This window comes from Thamnophis elegans, chromosome 8, assembly GCF_009769535.1.
Source record: "Thamnophis elegans isolate rThaEle1 chromosome 8, rThaEle1.pri, whole genome shotgun sequence".
Lineage (NCBI taxonomy): Eukaryota > Metazoa > Chordata > Lepidosauria > Squamata > Colubridae > Thamnophis > Thamnophis elegans.
In genome coordinates, this window is record NC_045548.1 from 65,176,503 (window position 1) to 65,196,334 (window position 19,832).

The window sequence follows — 19,832 nt, forward strand, 5'->3', positions numbered from 1 at the left end:
GGAGGCCTGGTATTTGGGAGGGGAAATCTTAAGTACAGGAGTGATTGTTAACAGGGAGTATGATGATGCTTTTTGAAGATGGAACCCACGTGAGGGTTGTGCGGATTGGACTATGGGATGGGGTTAACAGGGGGAGGGAGTTGGGTCACATATTGATATCTATGATTACTTGTGCTTTTGCCTCAGATCTTGCTTTGCTTAGCTGCTATCTACTCATAACCAGTAAAAGTATTCTTAATTCTGCAAAATGGAGTTAAGTGGTTTCTTTCTTGGTTGCTGACGGAGGCTGGCATGACACGGGGTTTATACTCCTTGCAGACAGCTGGTCATTTGTATGCTTTTAGTGAATCATTAAGGTCACCTGGAGTAGGGGTAGATTACTGCTGGCATTACTGCCGGCTCCGTGCATGTGCACATTTCCACCTAAAAAGGTCTGCACATGCGCACATCATTAGAAAAGAGGGAAAAATTACATTTTTGCAATGAAGATTGTTCTGCGCATGCGCAGAAACAAAAATTAAGATGGCGCCGCTGCCAATAGAATCGGTTCAGGTGCGTAGCAGGTCGAGTTACTACCTACTCGGTCGAACCGGGCCAATCCGGTAGGAACCTACATCTGACCTGGAAGTTTATCTGTGTCATCAGAGCAGTTGTGGGTTTCAAAATTTTTTAGAACCTCTTCTGTAGTTGTGGCCTGCTTTGTGGGAGTTGCTTGCTGGCCATGTGAGCATGGCCAACTTGTAAAATGTGGTGAAACTCACTTAACAACACTCTTGCTTCCCCTTGACTTTGCTTGTCAGAAGGTTGCAAAAGGGTTTGTGTCAGTGGTGGGATTCAGCCGGTTCGCACCACTTCGGGAGAACCGGTTGGTAACTTTCTGAGCAGTTTGGTGAACTGGCTGTTGGAAGAAATCATTAGGGCAGAGGGCAGGTTGTTAAATTATTTGAATCCCACCACTGGTGTGTGTGTGTGTGTGTGTCACATAACCCGGGGACATTACGACTGTCATAAATGAGAGTCAGTTGTCAAGTGCCTGAATTTTGATCCTGTGATCACGGGGAATGCTGCACCGGTCATGTGAAAAACGGGCATACACCCCCTTTTTTCCAGTGTTGCTGTAACTTCAAATGGTCACTAAACAAATGGCTGTAAGTCGAGGACTAGCTATACCAGTGAGGGCTAACTTTTTTGTCACCGCATGACAAAAGTGCATGACATAATGCAATGCTTGTGCAACACCCCTCCTGTATGCCTCAACCCCCTGCACATGCATGTGTGACATTCCCTGTGCTCCCCCCCACATCTGTGCATGACCCCCCCCCCGTACCCTGTTTTGGGCATAATAAGCCTCCCTGCAGCCTCCTGGGACCAAAAATTGATCATGGGGGGGCGTGCCACTCCCCCACCCCCATGCATGCACATGTGACCCCCTGGCCTCCCACACATGCATGCACATCTCCCACATGCGCCCCACCCTCACACATACATGACAGAGCCCCGAAAATCAGCTGGCTGGCGGGAGGCATGTGCGCATGCATGGTGGAGCTGAGCTGGGCCCGCAGAGAGAGCTCCCTGTGCCACCTATGACATGCGTGCCATAGGTTTGCCATCATGGAGCTATACAAATCTGACAAAGGAAGCTCATTGAATATATCAAGATTGAGAGCGTCCTGTAAGCAGGGCCTGAGCATAATTCTACTTTTTCCAGGGTGGATTAGCAATTCTACGAGCTCCTTTCCAGCACATCTGCTTAGTCCCAGAGAGAGAGAGATCTGGTGCAGAATTACACTGAAATACAACCACGTGTGATCAGTGTACAAGCTGCTTTTTTTTTTTTTTTTTTTGCTAAGTCATAATGTGATTTGTGTGGTTTTGGCTCAGTGGTTTGAGAACTCGGCCCTCGAGATTCATACGTAGCAGCATCCACCTTGCCTTCTTTGATTCTCCCATGCCGAACTGCCGTTCTCGATTTAGGACTTAGCCTCAGGGGTGAAATCCTCCTGGTCCGTCTCCGTTCACTAACCGGTAGGGACGATTGTCCCTTGGTGTGTGAACCGGTAGGAAGAAAAAGCTTCTGAGGATCGCGCAGCTCACAGCTGATCCGTGCGATTGTTGGAAGCTTTCTTTCACTTTTTATAGAAATTTTTAAAACAGCTTCCCCTCAATGTGGGAATCTGTATTAAAGCATGCATCATAGGTTCACATTCTGCCTGAATATATTCAAGGGAAGGGAGTCCATTATCTTCCTTGGGGATTGGTCCCATTCTTGAATTGCTATTGGTCAAGCATTTTTCCTGACATTTGTGAAAATTTGCTTTCTTGCGATTTGTTTACTTATTGCTACTGCCCTTTAGAGCCAAGGTGGCTCAGTGGGTAGAGTGCAGTACTGCAGGCCACTTCAGCTGACTGCTAGTTCAGCAGTTCAGTGGTTCAAATCTAACCGGCTCAGGGTTGACTCAGCCTTCCATCCTTCCGAGGTGGGTAAAATGAGGACCCAGATTGTGGGGGCGATATGCTGACTCTGTAAACCGCTTAGAGAGGGCTGAAAGCCCTATGAAGCGGTATATAAGTCTAACTGCTATTGCTATTGCTATTATTCTGTGCTAGGAGGAGGTAGGGTCTGCATTTGCTTCCATGAAGATTATGGAAATTGTGAGCTCCTGAGCACCAAAGGAATTGCATGGCTGAGTAAACTTCTTTCAAAGGATGGGTTAAGAAAACAAGAGAGGGGGAAAGGTGTAGAGAAAAGATGCTACTCATCAATCATGTGCCATCAAGTCAGCGTCTGTTCTTAAGGAATATACAGATAAAACTTTCTTCAGGAGGATCTGTCCTCAACCTGAGCCTTCTGGTTTTCCAATGGTCCACTCATCACCATTGTAACTAGATCCATCCAGATAGCTCCTAGTCATCCTGTTCTTTTTCTTTCCACCTTTCCCAGCATTCACTCATTCACTCCTTCATTAATTCATTCATTCACTCACTCACTCATTCACTCACTCACTCATTCACACTCACTCATTCCATCATTCATTCACTCATTCATTTACTTATTTATTCATTCATTCACTTATTCATTCATACTCATTCACTTAATCATTTACTCACTCATTCATTCACTCACTCATTCACTTATTCACTCACTCACTCACTCACTCACTCATTCATTCATTATTTTAATAAAAAAACTCAAGGTGGTGAACATATCTAATATTCCTTCCTTCTCCTATTTTTCCCACAACAAGAAGTCCCTGAAGTGGGTTGGGCTGAGAGAAAGTGACTGGCCCAAGATCACCCAGCTAAACTTCATGCCTAAGGCGTGATTACATTTTGTAGTCTCCTGATGATCAGCCCTAAGCCACTTAGCCGGATTTCATACCTAAAAGATAGAGGACATCTATCCACCCAAGAGTTCTTAAAAGAGTATACACCAATGCACAGAGTATGAGGAATAAACAGGGTGAATTAGAAATTCAAGTAGAAGAGGGCAGATACGATATTGTTGCCATTACAGAAACTTGGTGGGATGAAACCGACAAATGGAACATACAGCTAGAAGGATTTAAATTATTTAAAAGAAATAGACCAAATAAAAGAGGAGGTGGAGTTACACTATATATAAGAAATATTTACCTCTCTACAGAAATAGAGCACAACAATGATGAGAACTATCTTGAATGCATTTGGGTCAATATTAAAGGTTGGGGGGTGGGTGGGAAACCGACATTGCTATAGGTCTATACTACAGGCCACCCAACCAAGCAGAGGAAGTAGATGAACTTTTTGCTAGTCAGCTAACTAAGGTGTATAGGAAGCACACCACAATAGTAGTGGGGGATTTAAACTACCCTGACATCAACTGGGAAACAAACTCTGCACCAAGTGGAAGATCCAACAGGTTCTTAACAAACCTAGCAGACAACTTTGTTTCCCAAAAAGTAGAGAAGGGAACAAGGGGATCAACCAGAGAGGAAATGATAGAAGGTGTTGAAGCCACAGGAACCCTGGGGGCAAGTGACCATGCAATATTGGAATTCAACATTATGCAAACACGAGTAGTAGAACAAAGTGAAACTAGAGTCTTGGACTTTAAGAGAGCTAATTTCAATAGAGAGAGCTTGGGAAAATTCCATGGATGAGAATCCTCAAGGGGAAAACAACTCAAGAAGCTTGGGAAATTTTGAAAAATGAGATTACAAAAGCCCAGTCTAGCACAATACCAATGAAGAAGAAAAGTAACAGCTCCCAAAAGAAACCAGCATGGCTGCATAAAGAACTCTCTGACAAATTGAAAGACAAAAAAGATAAGTATAAAAATGAAGCCTCCGGAGGGTGAAAAATGGCCTTAAAAGAAGGCTAGTCAGCTGGCGAGAGTGAGCTGACAGGGCAACGCATGGCATGCCCTAACAAATGGCTTCCAATTCTGTTATTCTGGATCTGCTGCTGGCATTTCCACAATGGAGACTGTGTTGCATGACCATTTGTCACAACCACTGCAGCACTATAAACAAAATTCGAATGCTTGGCAACTGGCATGTGTTTATAACAGTTGCAGTGTCCCCAGGTCACGTGATCACTAAGGTACACTGCAAAACAACTTTTAAAAACAATTATTCCTGGTTTGTTAAGAAAATTATCATTTTGCAATAAGAAGAATCTTGGTAAGAATCTTGCTTCCTAGGCCTTTTCCCTGAAGTTCTGATCCTTTCCTTACACTTTTCCAGGTTCGTTGATGCTATATGTAAACCAAGGGAAGAATGGACACCCATCAGTCAAAGGCCCTGAATTGGTTCCTCTTAAGCTTCATAGCTGTGTCTCTTCAACTGAGTGATCCTGTCTTAAGTCAAGGTAAGTATGACAATTATTTTGTGAGGAGACTCAGGGGTACAAAAAAGGATTCCCATTTTCTTTTTTAGAAACCTTGAATGCTTCTTTAGAGTCATTTAGATGTTAAATCTAAGCCTTTTCCCTTCAATCTTTCCAGAGGTGGTATTCAGTTCAGTTTCAGTTTCAGTTTATTAAATTTATATGCTGCCCTTTTCCCCCGAAGGGGACTCAGGGCGGCTCACAACTCGAACCGGGGAGGGGGATTCAGCCAGTTCAGACCGGTTTGCCTGAACCGTTAGTGGCAGAGGTGGTATTCAGCAGGTTCTGACCAGTTCTGGAGAGCCGGTAGTAGAAATTTTGAGTAGTTCGGAGAACGGGTAAATACCACCTTTGACTGGCCTTGCCCCCATCTATTCTCTGCCTCTTGAGTCTCACCTGATCCGGAGGGAATGGGGATTTTGCAGTTACCTTCCCCTGGAGTGTGAATCAATGGAGATTTTACTGTATCCTTCCCTTGCCACGCCCACCAAGCTATACATGCAGGGAAGGTGTGTGTGCACGCACAATCACTCACATTTGCAAATCAGTAGTAAACCTATGTGAATCCCATCATTGAATCTTTCCCAATATCAGGTTTTTTTCCCCAGTGAGTCCTCTCTTCTCATCTGGTGGCTGAAGCGTTTGAGCTTCAGCTCAAAAACCCTTGGAGGCTTTGTTAATTTAATGAGGGGACAGAGATGGGTGGGAGAGAAAGAGAACTCATATGCAATCCATCCCATGCAGTAAACTTATATTTTGCTTCTTTTTTTTGAGCCTAAGGCAAACCAATACAATTTGTAACATGTGATTGCCTCAAACTAAGTTCAGTTCCCTGCTTGTTACGGCACTGGACAAACATCAGAAATAAATTTGTACAAAAGAATATGCGATCCTGCCTTTGATGCGACGAGTCATCAATTGTGCAGATTTGAATACAGGTCTTTTGCAGAAATGCTGATCTTTGGCGAATTGTGGAAAGGTCCATCGAGCTTATTGTGTAATTCCCAAAATACTTTGTATGCAGGCCTCGAGTTATAGCCATAATTGAGTTATGCAGTTATGCTTGTAACTCCTAATGGCTGTTAAATGAACCATCTGTCTGAGCCCGATTTTATGACCTCTTTTTGCGGTGGTTGTTAAATGAACATGATAGTTTAAAGCAAATGCTGTGGTTGTTAAGTAAACACTGAGGGTGTCAAGGGGGCCCATCCTTGCTATGGGTCAGATTTTGCTAGAAACTAGAAGTAATTGCTGGTTTATGACAACAATGTTGTGCTCATGTGACTTTCAGGTACTGCAAATGGCCATAAATGCAGTCACATGATAAGTGTGTGTGTGTGTGTGTGTGTGTGTGTCCTGAACATTGGCACTTTGAAACCAGTTGTAAGCCAAGGACCATTTATATATGCAAACTCAGCATTATATGTGCAGGTATACAGATGGGCAGGAATTGCTGGATGATGGAGTCTATGCCTCTATACTTTTGAGGATTCATTACCAGGAAACCATGATAGTTAGACAGATGTATGATTGTTTTATTGATCATAGTTGTCTTCTGCTTCTCAGAGCAAAAGATCAACCATCCCAGATCTGGTACTCTTCAGATGGTTAGGATAAAAATCTCCACTTATCCCAGCCAGCATAGAATAGTTATACTTGCTGAAAATGATCCAACTCTAATGCAACTTATCTGGAGGGCAAGAAAGATTAGCTTCGCTCTGTCCTAAGTGACATTCTGCTTTTAGGCTAGGGAATCTCTAACAACTTTAATTGCTTGAAATTTCAGGCATTCCAACCAAATAGCTCCTTTTCATACTATTAATTCAATACATACCCAGCATCATCACTTTCTTTTGAAAATCATGTTATGTCCTGAAGCCTTGTGAAACATAGAATATACTTACTTCATGCGGCTATAAATCATCTCTACTGTCCTCCTCACAAGAAACCTAAAAATTTTAAAATATTTACTTTGTATAACTCCTGCCAACCACCAGTGGGTTTCACATTTTGTTATCACCTGTTTGCCACATGCGTGCCCTCTCGCTTTGCAGGTGCATGCACCTCTTCCGTGCATGCACCCAGCCTTCCACACATGCACTTTGCTTGCACGCACAGCTTCTGGGCAAGTGCCCAGGCTCAAAAACATGCCTAAATAGGATGGCATAGAGCCGGGGGCAGGAGGTGGGGGAAACCTACGATTTCGGCTACCGGTTCAAGTGAACCGGTCCAAACTGGCTGAATACCACCTCTGCTGCCCACATATCTAACAAAGAAGTTATAGGAACAAAACATATGGCTCAGCTTGGCTTTAATGTCTAATTTCCTCTGCTCCTTTGTCATTTGGTGTATAGAGTTTGGGGGAATCAATAATCCATTTTTTTCAGAGGTATATATAATATCATTTATTATAATATACCGTATTTTTCGGAGTATAAGACGCACCAAGGTTTTGAAGAGGCAAATTGTTTAAAAAAGTTTTTGCACTCTGCAAACCTCCAAAAATGGCCCATTTTTAATGAAAACAGGCTGGTTTATTTTTTTAAAAAAGGCCATGGATAGCCTTTAGGAAGCTTGTAGTGTTCCTATGGGGTGAGGGCCCCCCAAAATGATAAAAACATGGCCCATTTTTCACAAAAATGGGCCTGTTTTTTGTAAAAAAAAAGGGGGGGGGCATGGATAGCCTTTAAGAGGCTTATAGAGTGCTGCTGGGGCGTTTTTCACTCATTTCTGCCCTCCCCAGCCCCCAGGAGCTCTCTGAAAGCTTCCTAGAGGCTCTGCATGGACATTTTGGTGAAGGCGGCGGGGTTTCAGGAGGCAAAGAAATGCTGTATTCAGTGTATAAGACGCAGCCAGATTTTCAGCCTCTTTTTTGAGGGGAAAAAGTGCGTCTTATACTCCGAAAAATACGGTAATATCATTTTAGAAGTTTGGATCATATGACACTTTGGATATTCGTTATCCTTGGCTTTGTCTAAAAATGTATGATGAATTGGAATGCCTGTAGGTTCTGCATTTTTGAATGAAATATGATAAGGAATATTATTATTAACAGTTTTCTTTTCAATATTCCCTTTCAGTGGCTCCACCATCAAGATTAAGATATACTGTTATTGGTTCTGACAGTATTCAGATTTCATGGAAAGCCCCCAAAGGGAGGTTTGATGGATATAAGCTTCTCATCACTCCTAGTTCAGGTAAGGAGAAGTGGGGAAGGGATTTTTCCACCTGAATATCAAAGTTTATTTATTTATTTGTTTAGTTTGTCAAACATGTATGAGATAACAGATATAAATATAAACATGGACATGAACACAGGAAATGGGTACAAATAAATGGGGACAATAGGACAGGGACAGTAGGCACACTGGTGTGCTTATGCACACCCCCTTATAGACCTCTTAGGAATGGGGTGAGGTTCACGCTAGACAGTTTAAGGTTACAGTTTTAGGGGTTTGAGGATGTAACAACAGAGTCAGGTAGAGCATTCCAGGAATTGACCACTCTGTTGCTGAAGTCATATTTTCTGCAATCGAATTTGGGGCGGTTTACCTTGAGTTTGTATTGATTGTTTCCTTGTGTATTATTGCAGTTGAAGTTGAAGTAGTCATTGACAGGTAGGAGGACATTGTAGCAGACAATTTTGTGTACTACGTTTAGGTCAAACCTTAATTGGTATAGTTCTAGGTTGTCCAAGGCCAAAATTTCAAGCCTGGTAGCATAAGGGATTCTATTGTGAGCAGAGGAATGGAGGACTCTTCTTGTGAAATACCTCTGAACTCTCTCAATTGTATTAATGTCTGAAATACAGTCTGGATTCCAGGCAGGCGAGCTGTATTCAAGGATTGGTCTGGCAAAAGTTTTGTATGCCCTTGTTTGCAGTACAATGTTACCGGAGAAGAAACTTTGCAAAATTAGGTTAACAACTCTTAATGCCTTTTTGGCAATGCTGTTACAGTGAGCTCTGGGGCTTAGATCGTTTGAGATGAGTACTCTTAGGTTCTTGCAGAGTGAGGGCCGTCTATGAGGTTGTATATGCCCAGCTTGTATTTTGTGTTCTGATTATTGTTGCCAATGTATAAGACAGAGCATTTGTTGGTTGAGATTTGGAATTGCCAGTTGTTCGACCATTCTGACACATAGTCAAGGTCATTATGTTCACACTTGGCGTAAGTGCATTCTTCAAGGAGGGAACAAAACAGAACACCACCACCCCCATTGTCCTACACATCCATTGAAACTGGGTGTATGTCAGAGAAGGAGTGGTGGAATCTGGGGGTGGAGTTAAAAGAGGGATCAGCCTAGAATCCATACGAAGCCACAAGTGGACTAAGTCAAACTTCCCTTGAATTCTGTTGACCCTTATCTAAGCCAAAACAAGTGTTTACTATTAGCTGAGAAGATTCTCGTGCATTAGCATCCATCATCTTCTTTTAACAATCCCATAATCCCTTGTGGGGTGGAGTCTGGGCAACTGAAAGGAGCTGAGTGCTTATTGGCTGGATGCCCTTCCTGTCGCCAATTCAGCAGATATATTCTCAATGCGCCCAGAAAGAGATTAATACCTGCCGTTACCTAGGATCGAACTCACAGCCTCCTGATCGTGAGGCGAGAGCTCCACCTCTAGGCCACCAGTAATTTAATTATTATAATAAATGCCTCTAATTATACTTCTAGCTAGTTTACCACAGCATCGCCCAATTTCTGAAGTGTAGCACTCAAAACATCAATGAGAGACGCACAGCACAGTGCAGAATGAAACATTTGTTTTATCGTCTCCCTCTCTTCTTATTGACAATGAAGAATTTACTTTTCCATCAGCACAGGGATGAACTCTGAGGCCCTTGGTGCACTCTGAACTTTCTTGCAGACATTTAATTACCCGACTAGGTAATATCATCAGTGCTTGGGGAAGGAAACGCACATGTTCTGACCTAGGCTCCCCCAGCAGCACGAAGCCAAGTCCTCGTCCCGCTAAACCCCTTTTATTTAATTTACAGTGATTTCCTCTCCAGCAAAGTCTTTCCTCTGCCACAGTCTTTCAAGATAGTTCACAATTACCGACCTTTATCAGGCTTGGAGAGTGGCCAGGCCGATATCTTTCAGACACCGCAATACTTGGCAAGAATGCAGGAATGAACTAATTGTCTCCTGCAAACACCCCTCCCCTTGTGCTCCTCTTTTATTCACTATGGGAGGGGCCATTCACCATCCACCTGTGGCCTTACTCCCAAGTCGACCCTTGTTCCTTAGCTGTTCCCTTCGTCTTCACATGTGCACACTGGGAACAGATTCCAGCTGTTGTCTGCCTCACTGATGTCTGACTCCGAAGGCAGCTGATAACTGTCGGACCGGCCCTGGCCTCCTCTCTGCCTCCCACACAGAGCCCTCATCAGAGCCTTCCCAGACTCCAGGACTGGCCCATGTTCCTCCCCAACCTCCCCATTGTCAGAATCTGCTGCCAACTCTGCTGGCTGCTGGTGGGCCACAATAGCACAGAGTTTTCATGGAACAAGGAGAGTATTTCCCCATCAGGTGTATCATTGAATAAATCCTGTGTATAGGAAACAGATGGCCTGTGGTGGGAAGGGCTTTTCTTAATTGAAAAACCTTTAAAAAAAATGTCAGCAGCCCAAAACTGATCTCCCAGGTAATCCTCATCTCACCCGTGAAGATGATCTACCTAATCCATTTTTAATTCAGCTCTGTTCTTTGGTGTCTGCTTTTCTTCAGTGACCAAAACTGCCTCCTTCTGATGTAATGATTAAAAGATGTTTGGTTATTAATGAGATTTTGGTTTCTGTGAGCTCAGGGGACAAATAAAGCAGATGGAAGTAATAAAACAGTTACAACAGAAAAGCTGGAATAGATTAGAAGACAACAACCAAAAGAAACAGTTTTGAAAATATACTGTACAATAAAAGTCTGCATATGGGCTATCATTACCCATTTAATATTACATTCACTTTTTAATAGGTTCTGTTGCATCAACTGGAATGCGTTGAAGATTTCCCCCCCCCCCCAACTAAGAAAATATTTTTAGCTGTTTTCTCTAGATACAGAATTGTTTTCTGTACATTTTAGAAACTTCTGCAAGTTTCTAAAAAAAATCCTGCATGGATTTTGTAGCAGATGCCTAGCAAAGCTTCCAGTTGTGACTTATTCAGCAAATCGTAGTTAAGAAAACAATGGCTAAACTCAATCACTATAAATATTTCGGAAAAATGCAACACGTAGTAAGCCCTTTGAGTACCGTACACTCACAGTTTTTATTCTGGTGCCTTAAATTGTGGTTGTATGCTATTAAAATATGTTTTATTATTCTTGGAGTGTTTTGATATTTTATATTGTTTTTAATTGCATGCAAACTGCCCAGAATCATGAATTTGAGATGGGAGGCTATATAAATTGATGTAATAAATAAAAATATACACTGTTCTGGGATTACAGGATGAAGTGCTGCTTACAAAATAAACAAATCCTTCCAAGTACAAATGGAAGGATCATGTTTGAACTCACCCCTAAGAGATTTTGTTCTTAGTGTGTTATGTTTCTACATGAAATGACTAATTTGTAGGGAAGTGGTCCCAAAGTGAGATATACTACTCTAACCTTTGCAGAATAGCTATTTTATTTTACTTTCTTTTTACCTTACATTTCCTTTCCTTCCTTCTCTTCTTTTCTCTTCTCATTTTTTTTTTTTTTTTTGGCCTCTCATTTCACTGTCAAGCGACTCTGGGTGACCGATGCCCTAATACTGTGATGGTGTACCTATGGCACGCATGCCACAGGTGGCATACACACCCCTCTCTGTGGGCATGCCAGCCACGACCCCAGCCCTGCTCCACCGTGCATGCGTGGGGTGCGTGCGGGGGACATGGATGTGCATGCATGGGGGTGTGGGGTGCAGGTTCAGGGGACGCTCACATTGTATTTTGGGCCCTCTTGCAACACCCCCATGTCCTGTTTTGGCTTCCAGTTGGTGCAGGAGGCCTTCCAGGGCCAAAACGGGGCACAGGGGCACTGTGCAAGGGCCCCCTCGCTCCATTTTGGGCCTGGAAAACCTCCTGGACCAACCTGGAAGCCAAAAATGAGTGAAGGGGTGGGGCACATGTGTGGGGGCGCATGGGGGGTTCATGTGCGGGGGTGGGGAGAATGGGGGACAGTTGTATGTGCATTGCATTATGGGTGTGGCCGTGTCAGGCCTGCAGCCAGTTCCTTTTAGAATCTTTGGCCTGCCACACACTCTATTATTTTACTATGCTTTTTCATTAGTGGGGAATTGGGAGGGGGAATATTAAGGAGTAGAATGTGTTGTTGTCAAAATAAAAAATCACTTTCTAGAAACCCTTTTGTTCTCGACACCTCTGCACCTGACCGGAACTAGATGGGTGGAAATGCCAGCGTGGCAGAGGAAGATTGGACCATGTGATGAACTTGTGGGTGTGGGGGCAAGATTTTGAACTTTCAACTGGTTGGGGAAACCCAGGAAGCTTCCAGATTCGGGTTTTCCACAGATGTACCAACATGTCTCCCTTAATAAATTGGAACTTTGAGGAAAGCTCTGCCTTGGACTCTGCTTTTAATTTTGAATGATATTTGGAACGCTGACAGGGCGTATGAGTGCTTTTGTCATGCAATGACAAAAAAATTAGCCGTCACTACCCTGATAGATGTTATCTCTTGATGAGCCTCTCTGCACTTGGAAGCTAAGCAGGGTTAAGCCTGGTTAATATTTGTATGGGAGACCACTTGGGACCCCAGAGTACAGACTACACTGGGAAATTTTAAAGAAAGCAGCCTGGAAGAAAGAAATCTCAACCTGTTCCCTGGGTTGTTACAAAGGAAGCTATAGATGTGTCAGTTAAGTCACCAGAAATTGAACTTTGGCTTCAAGATGCCTTACTTTAGTGGCCTTATAGGCAGAAATCCCAATGCTCAGGCATGTTTGCATAGTTGCCTGCAACGATAAATGATTAAGGGGAGGTAATTCCCCATGTAGAAACATGACCGAAAGCTCGATCATGTCAGGGTATGCCAAAGGAGTGACTCTGTGCAATGATTGTATTTCATTAGACGCCCACTTAAATATCCTAGCCAGGTCCTTTCAAGATTTCCCTTAGGAATTTAAGGAGGAAGCATAAGAGAGAAGTCCAAGAAACCTTTCTTAGGAAGGGCTGCAGAACTGGACTAGAAATGAGGGAATAATTAGAATTTGCCAACTTCACAGCTTTATCTTGCGCATGTAAGTAAACGAATAGATTATACTCGATACTGTTATAATGAAATGGAAAGTGCAACGCTGATCGTGTTTCTCTTTTGCAGGAGGGAAGACCAATGAGCTGACGCTTCAGAACAACGCAAACAAGGCAATTATTCAAGGCCTTATCCCCGATCAGAGTTACATCGTTCAGATAGTGGCCTTTGCTCAAGATCAGGAGAGCAAAGCAGCGCAAGGCCAGTTCCGAAGTATGTCCTCTCTTTCTGTCTGTCTGCTTCACAAAACTGGGCTTATACTGGTATGGCAGGGGTTGGCAACTTTAAACACTCAAAGAGCCACAAATGTCCTAACAGGAAGCCCCCCCCCTGTTCAATTCTGGGGCCATCTGGAAGTCCGGTTCTCCCACCATAGAGTCTCCTCCTAGTGCGGTGTCCTTTTTCCTCTACCTGTCCTAACTGAAAGCCCTATCAATTGTGGAGTCAACCGTCAACAGAGAGCTGCAGCAGAAGGATGAAAGAGCCACTTGTGGCTCCAGAGCCATGGGTTCAGGGGTGAAATCCAGCAGGTTCTGACAGGTTCTGGAGAACTGATAGCGGAAATTTTGAGTAGTTTGGGGAACTGGCAAATGCCACCTCTGGCTGGCCCCAGAGTGGGGTGGGGATGGAGATTTTGCAGTATCCTTCCCCTGGAGTGGGAATGGGGATTTTGCAGTGTCTTTCTCCTGGAGTGGAGTGGGAATGGGGATTTTGCAGTATCTTTCCCCTGGAGTGGAGTGGGAATGGAGATTTTGCAGTATCCTTCTCCTGCCACGCCCTCCAAGCCACGCCCACAGAACTGATGATTTTTTTAAAATGTTAATTTTACCATTGCGCGGGTTGCTGACCCCTGTGCTAGGGTGACCATATCTACCAGTTGATCTGGGATAAGCTCCACTTTATCCCTGTCCTCCTACCATCCCATCCCCTTTAATGTGTTTCCTGGACCCATAGCTCATAAAAACCTTCATCCAGTATCTGGAATACCGGTATATATATTTTAGAGTCCAATCCCTTCCATTCCCCCTCAGCTTTCAATAGACTTATATCTGAAACCTGCCTGAAAGAATAATAATAAATTTGACAAGTGGGAAGGGCCAGAGAAGAGTTCAGTATTATTCTTAATAATAATATTACCCATGAAGCAATGCTAATATTGGTAGTCTCACAGGCAGTCTTCATCCTTTTCTAATCTCTGTATATGCACACGAAGTATTCCTCATGGAACCCATTTCCTGCTAGGCCTGCCTTGTAAGGCCTCAGGCAATGTCCAGCTTCTTCCTTCTGGTGGTCAGTTTGCATGTCTTGACCTTCAGCTTACCCTCAGCCATCAGTCTCAGCTAGTCCTCCATCTTTCAACACAAGAGTTTCTCATGAATGCGTGCCACAGGATAATGTTGCAGGATCCAATCTGGGCCGGTCACTGGGACCAGAGGTTGAGTTTTCTGAGCTTTTGGACTTGTGTTGGAGCCCATCCTTAGGGAACGTCTCTCTAACACATTCTTCTAGAGAGAAGTTCCCTGAGGATGGGCTTCAGCATGAGTCTGAAAGCTTGACCGACCCAGATTGGTTCTTACAAGAATTTCTTTGGACAACAAATTATACAGTCTCTTTATATGAGGAAGCTATGTGTTTCTAGGGTGTTCATAGGTTTTGCTTGGGTTTATACAAAGGAGTCTAGAAGCTAGAATTTGAAAGTCTATGGAGATTCTCAGTCATCCAGATCATGGTTGATCCCAAAGGTGCTTTTTTTCAAGAGGAAATTGGACTTTCTGGTTTTTCTTTGAAGACTTTTCACTTCTCATCCAAGTAGCTCCTTCAGCTCTGGAACAGAGCTTTATCCAAGGAACTCTGAAGAAGCTTCTTGGATGACAAGCGAAATGTCTTCAGAGAAAAACCAGAACGTCCAGTTGCCTCTCAAAAAAAGCATCTTTGGGACTAGGATTTGAAATTGAACAAGAGAGAATGTATAGATAGACATTGGGCTGTTATTCTGTCCATTACTGTGAAATGATTATATATGGAAGATTGTTTGTTTATTGGACATTTCACTTTTAGGTGTTTCTACCCAAGGAAATGCACATGATTGCTCCCACTTCCTATTTTTCCCTCAACACCAATCCTGTGAGGAGGGTTGGATTAAGTGAACAGCCACAGTCTTAGGCTTTGGTTCCTAAGGAGGCCTAGAACTCCCAATCACCTGGTTTCTGACCAGTACCTTAACCACTACTACTTTTATCACCAATTCTTCCATCATAGACAGAAGAGCTAATTTGGTGTAGCCAGTGGTGGGATTCAATTTTTTTTATTACCAGTTCTGTGGGCATGGTGTGGCTTGGTGGGCGTGGCAGGGGAAGGATACTGCAAAATCCCCATTTCCTCCTGATCAGCTGGGACTCAGGAGGCAGAGAATAGATGTGGGTGGGGACAATCAGAGGTGATATTTACTGGTTCTCCAAACTACTCAAAATTTCTGCTACCGGTTCTCCAGAACTGGTCAGAACCTGCTGAATACCACCTCCGGGTGTATCCCAGCCCATTTCATAGGATTGTTGTGGGAAAAATAGCAGGAAGAAGGAATATTAGATATGTTTATCACCTTGAATTATTTATAAAAATTATAAAGGCAGGATAAAAAAAAAATTAAACCCAAAGTTCCATTTAGAATATGGCCATTGCTTTGTATTCAAATATATTTTCTCTTTGAAGTTGCCTCAAGGACTCCTTAAATTAGATGAAAAATCATGCCCTCAATTTTTAAATAAGCAAATGAACTAGTAAAGCCTCTTGTTAAATACATATAAGTTTCCAAGAACTATAAATGGAATAGACAGCATAAAGTTTAAAAGCAAATAGGTTTCAGCATCGGAAAAGCCATTTTCCTAATTAATTTTCTGGGGGAAATTGGCAAATCCATACTAGGAATCTTATTGTTTTTATTATTTGATTTATATTTAACCATAATGGTTAAATAGATGTTTTATGTTATAGCTGTGCTTTGATGTTCTGAAAGCCAACAATTATGTTATATATGTACATATGTAGAGACAGACAGACATATGGCTAAAATGTGTTTAAATATTAGTAGCTCGGGTTGGTAGCTGGGCTGTTGGCTTGAGCTCTGAGCACTTAGTGATCATATGATTCACAAATGCAGTGACCAACTTAACGAACATGGCAAATGAGGTTGCAAGATAGAGTAGAATAGAGTAGAATAGAATAGAATAACAGAGTTGGAAGGGACCTTGGAGGTCTTCTAGTCCAACCCCCTGCTTAGGCAGAAAACCCTACACCACTTCAGACAATTAGTTATCCAATCTCTTCTTAAAAACTTCCAGTGTTGGAGCATTTACAACTTCCGGAGGCAAGTTGTTCCATTGATTAATTGTTTTAACTGTCAGGAAATTTCTCCTTAGTTCTAGGTTGCTTCTAGTTCTAGATCAGATGTGACTTACTTAACAATCTTGCTTAGCAATGGAAACTCTGAACTTAATTCTGGTTGCAACTTGAGGACTACCTGCATAAGCATGGCCATGAGAAGCTAATTTGATTTTTAGAGATAACAAGTCATTATCCTGTTGTTTCTTTTTAGACTAATTGCACTTCTTGTTTTTCAGTTAAAGATCTAGAGAAAAAGAAGGATACTTCGGGCAAACCCAAACCGAAAGATGTGAAGCCTGCTGTGCCAACAGAGGATACAGATTTGATACCCTTTCCAAAACCAGAAGGTGAGAATTTATTAAAAGATTTAATTGGGGTGATTTAATTGTGACATTTTTGCCCTTAATCGCTTCTGTGTTTGTCTGTGATTGTCTTGGATTTGTCTTTCTGTACCCATTCAATTTCATGAAAGTGAATTTGCTTTTAGAAAGCCTTTCAGAGATGGGAATTTCATAACATTTTGGGTGGCCTTAATAAGTGTTTTTGTCCTAATTTAGTTATGGGGCTATCAAAGTTGTACAAACCTGTCTCTCATTATTCAGTGGATCCCCCTTGCAGCTTCCTATTTTCCTTTAAAACACAGCTAGAGAATTTATGAGTAAATTTCTCCATGCCGCTTTTTCAAGAATAAGGGGAGGAGTCTCCTGTTCTTGAAGAAATTGTTGAAGAATTTCTCATTCCTCAGGAGAAGATTCGAAGACATTATCCTGAAAATTTCTTGGACTATACGTGTGATGGCCTGCAAATTTAAGATGACAAAATTATAGAGATGGATAATCTAGTTCTTATTGCAGGATGATGACCGAGATCAGTGCTTCCCAGCCTTGTCAACTTTAAGAAGATGATGCTGGCTGGGAAATTCTGGGAGTTGAAGTCCGGACATCTTAAAGTTGACAAGGTTGGGAAAGAATTACCCAGACAGCAGAAGTTGTTGAGGTTGAAAAACATATGTCCTAAACCAATGGTAGGTAGAGGAAAAAGGATGCCACACTAGGAGGAAACTCTGTGGTGGGGGAACCGGACTTCCGGTCAGCTCCAGAATTGAACGGGGGGCTTCCGGTTAGGGCCTTTGTGGCTCTTTGAGTGTTTAAGGTTGCCGACCCCTCATCTAAGTACAAATCAAGGCTGATTCTGCTTAGCTTCCGAGATCAGCCAAGGTTTGTTAGGGGCTTCCACCTGCTGAGCCACGCAAAACTAAATTAAGCTTTCCTGAAAGCTTGTTTTCCCTTCTTTGCTAATAGGATCCTGCTTACAGAGGATGATAGGAATCTAATAAAGTTAAGACGTTCCCATCTTAATGCTTTATGTGTGGGCTGAGTTTGTCAGGTGCAAAGAAGCAGAATCACACAAAAATCCCAGTTCAGAAAATTTATTGTTGAAGCATATACACAAGAATCTAGTCAACTAACAATCAACTCTAATTAGATTAATGTCTGTAAAGATTCTCAGTCCTCCAGGTCAGGGTTTTCCAAAAGGTACTTTTTCAGGAGGCAACTAGACTTTTATCTTTTTCTTTTCTTTTGAAGACGTTTTGCTGCTCATCCAGAAGCGTCTTCGGCTCTGGCAGGATAGTGAGGAATGGAAGGATTTATATTTCTTGCAGACAGCTGGTCATTTGCATCCTTTTAGTGGGTCATTGAAGCACTTGGAGGTTTATCTGTGTCCTCAGAGTCACCTGAGTGGTGCTCCTGGTTCCTGTAGTCTGTAATTTTTCCTCTGGAAATCCATTCCTTATTCCCAGACCATTCAAAGGTTGTTCATCCCAAATTGTGAAGCTAAAAGTCTGTAGAGAGTCATCCAGATCATGGTTGTCTGAAAAAGCACCTCTGGGACACTAGATTAATGGAATTCAAGGGAGGCTGGACTTGGAATGTTTTTGGACATGTAACAATTCTAGGCTGCATCCTCTCTTGACTCCACCCTTAAGCTCTGCCTGCTCTTCTAATACAGAACCTGAACTTACAGAATCTCCAGCCAGCATGGTCAAACCTTGGGGGGAAGTGGAGGACACTATGTTGGAGATAGTTTGGTTAGGAATGTGATTGTCCTTCATGCTGGGATGTGCACATAAGTGTACTTGAGGAAATGCTTCCTGAATTCTTTATCCACAAATCTCATGCAAGCAGGCACCTGTAATCTGAGGGTGGGAATGATGTCACTGTTAGGGGAACAAGCCAGACTTGTCAAGGATGATGGAATGCCAGAATAAAATCTGTTTATATTGAACTATGCTTTGTACTCAAGTAGCCCACGAGAAATATCTCTGTGCTATTTCAGAATTGATCTTCCCCCTCCCCGTTTAATAACCTACTGTTCCAAAGCAATTAGATTCTCACCGGTAAACTTTTATGACATGCAGAACAAGTACAAGCAAGTTTCATTCTGTCACCATTGTCTGTCTGGAAGCCTCCTTCACTTCAGTAAGATTTCTGAAAGATTTTCGAAAGCATCCTTCACTTCAGTAAAAGGGGGTGACTTGCTTCCTAAGATTTCAGGTAGAGAAGGCCTGCTGGGGGTTCACAGGGGTTCGGGAGAATCTCTAGCTAAGATTCTTTGCAGTTCAGAGAGCCCCCAGATCCCAGTCCTAGCTGGCTCTGCCCACCCCTCTCCTCCCAGGAGTCCCCACATGGCCCGTTTTTGATGCAGGTAAGTGCAAGGTCACACAGAGGCTCAGGGAGGGTGAAAAATGGGCTTATCAGAAATTCGGGAAGGCTGGAAATGGGCCGAGGGCCTCCACAGCCTGGGGAGGCCGTTTTCGCCCTCCTGGAGGCTTGAGGCAAGCTTCTAGAGCCCGGAGAGGGCAATAAAGCCCCACCATGGTGCAGGAGGCCGACTAGACCACACCCATCTTGGCCACGCCCACTGGGAAACCAGGCAGAGAATCCCTTGCTAAAAATTTTGAACCCACCCCTGGTTTCCGATAACCCAAATTTCCTATTTTTGCAACTGGCAGTGATCCTTTCCAGTCATTTTGAGACAGAATCAGGTGGATATTGTGACGCTGTGACTTACAATTGTTGGAAGAAAATGTCCATCTGGTTCAGTTCCACGCTGGGAGAAAGACACTGGAAACATGGGGGCTGATTGGAAAGATGGTTTTTAAAGATGAACAGAACCACCAGTGTTTAGGGTTCTGGTGCAGCTTAGCAATTGGTTTGATGAATACATGGATTTTTATAAGTTTCAGAGAGGCTGCGGGTGTGTGTGTGTTGTTTGTGCAATGTCTGAAATGCCCTTAGGAGATTGTGTGATGTACTGAGCTCTGTGCC

General features: G+C 43.0%; 1 protein-coding gene across 1 annotated transcript in view; it reads left to right on the top strand.

The window, feature by feature from the left end:
• The first annotated feature begins 4,730 nt into the window (after positions 1 to 4,730).
• COL14A1 (collagen type XIV alpha 1 chain) overlaps positions 4,731 to 19,832 on the top strand; it is a 133,805-nt gene continuing 118,703 nt past the window's right edge. The window contains exons 1-4 of the mRNA XM_032223462.1: positions 4,731 to 4,848; positions 7,947 to 8,063; positions 13,192 to 13,335; positions 16,740 to 16,850. Coding sequence (XP_032079353.1) covers positions 4,758 to 4,848; positions 7,947 to 8,063; positions 13,192 to 13,335; positions 16,740 to 16,850 — 463 coding nt within the window. The 5' untranslated portion in view covers positions 4,731 to 4,757. The remainder of the gene's footprint in view (positions 4,849 to 7,946; positions 8,064 to 13,191; positions 13,336 to 16,739; positions 16,851 to 19,832) is intronic.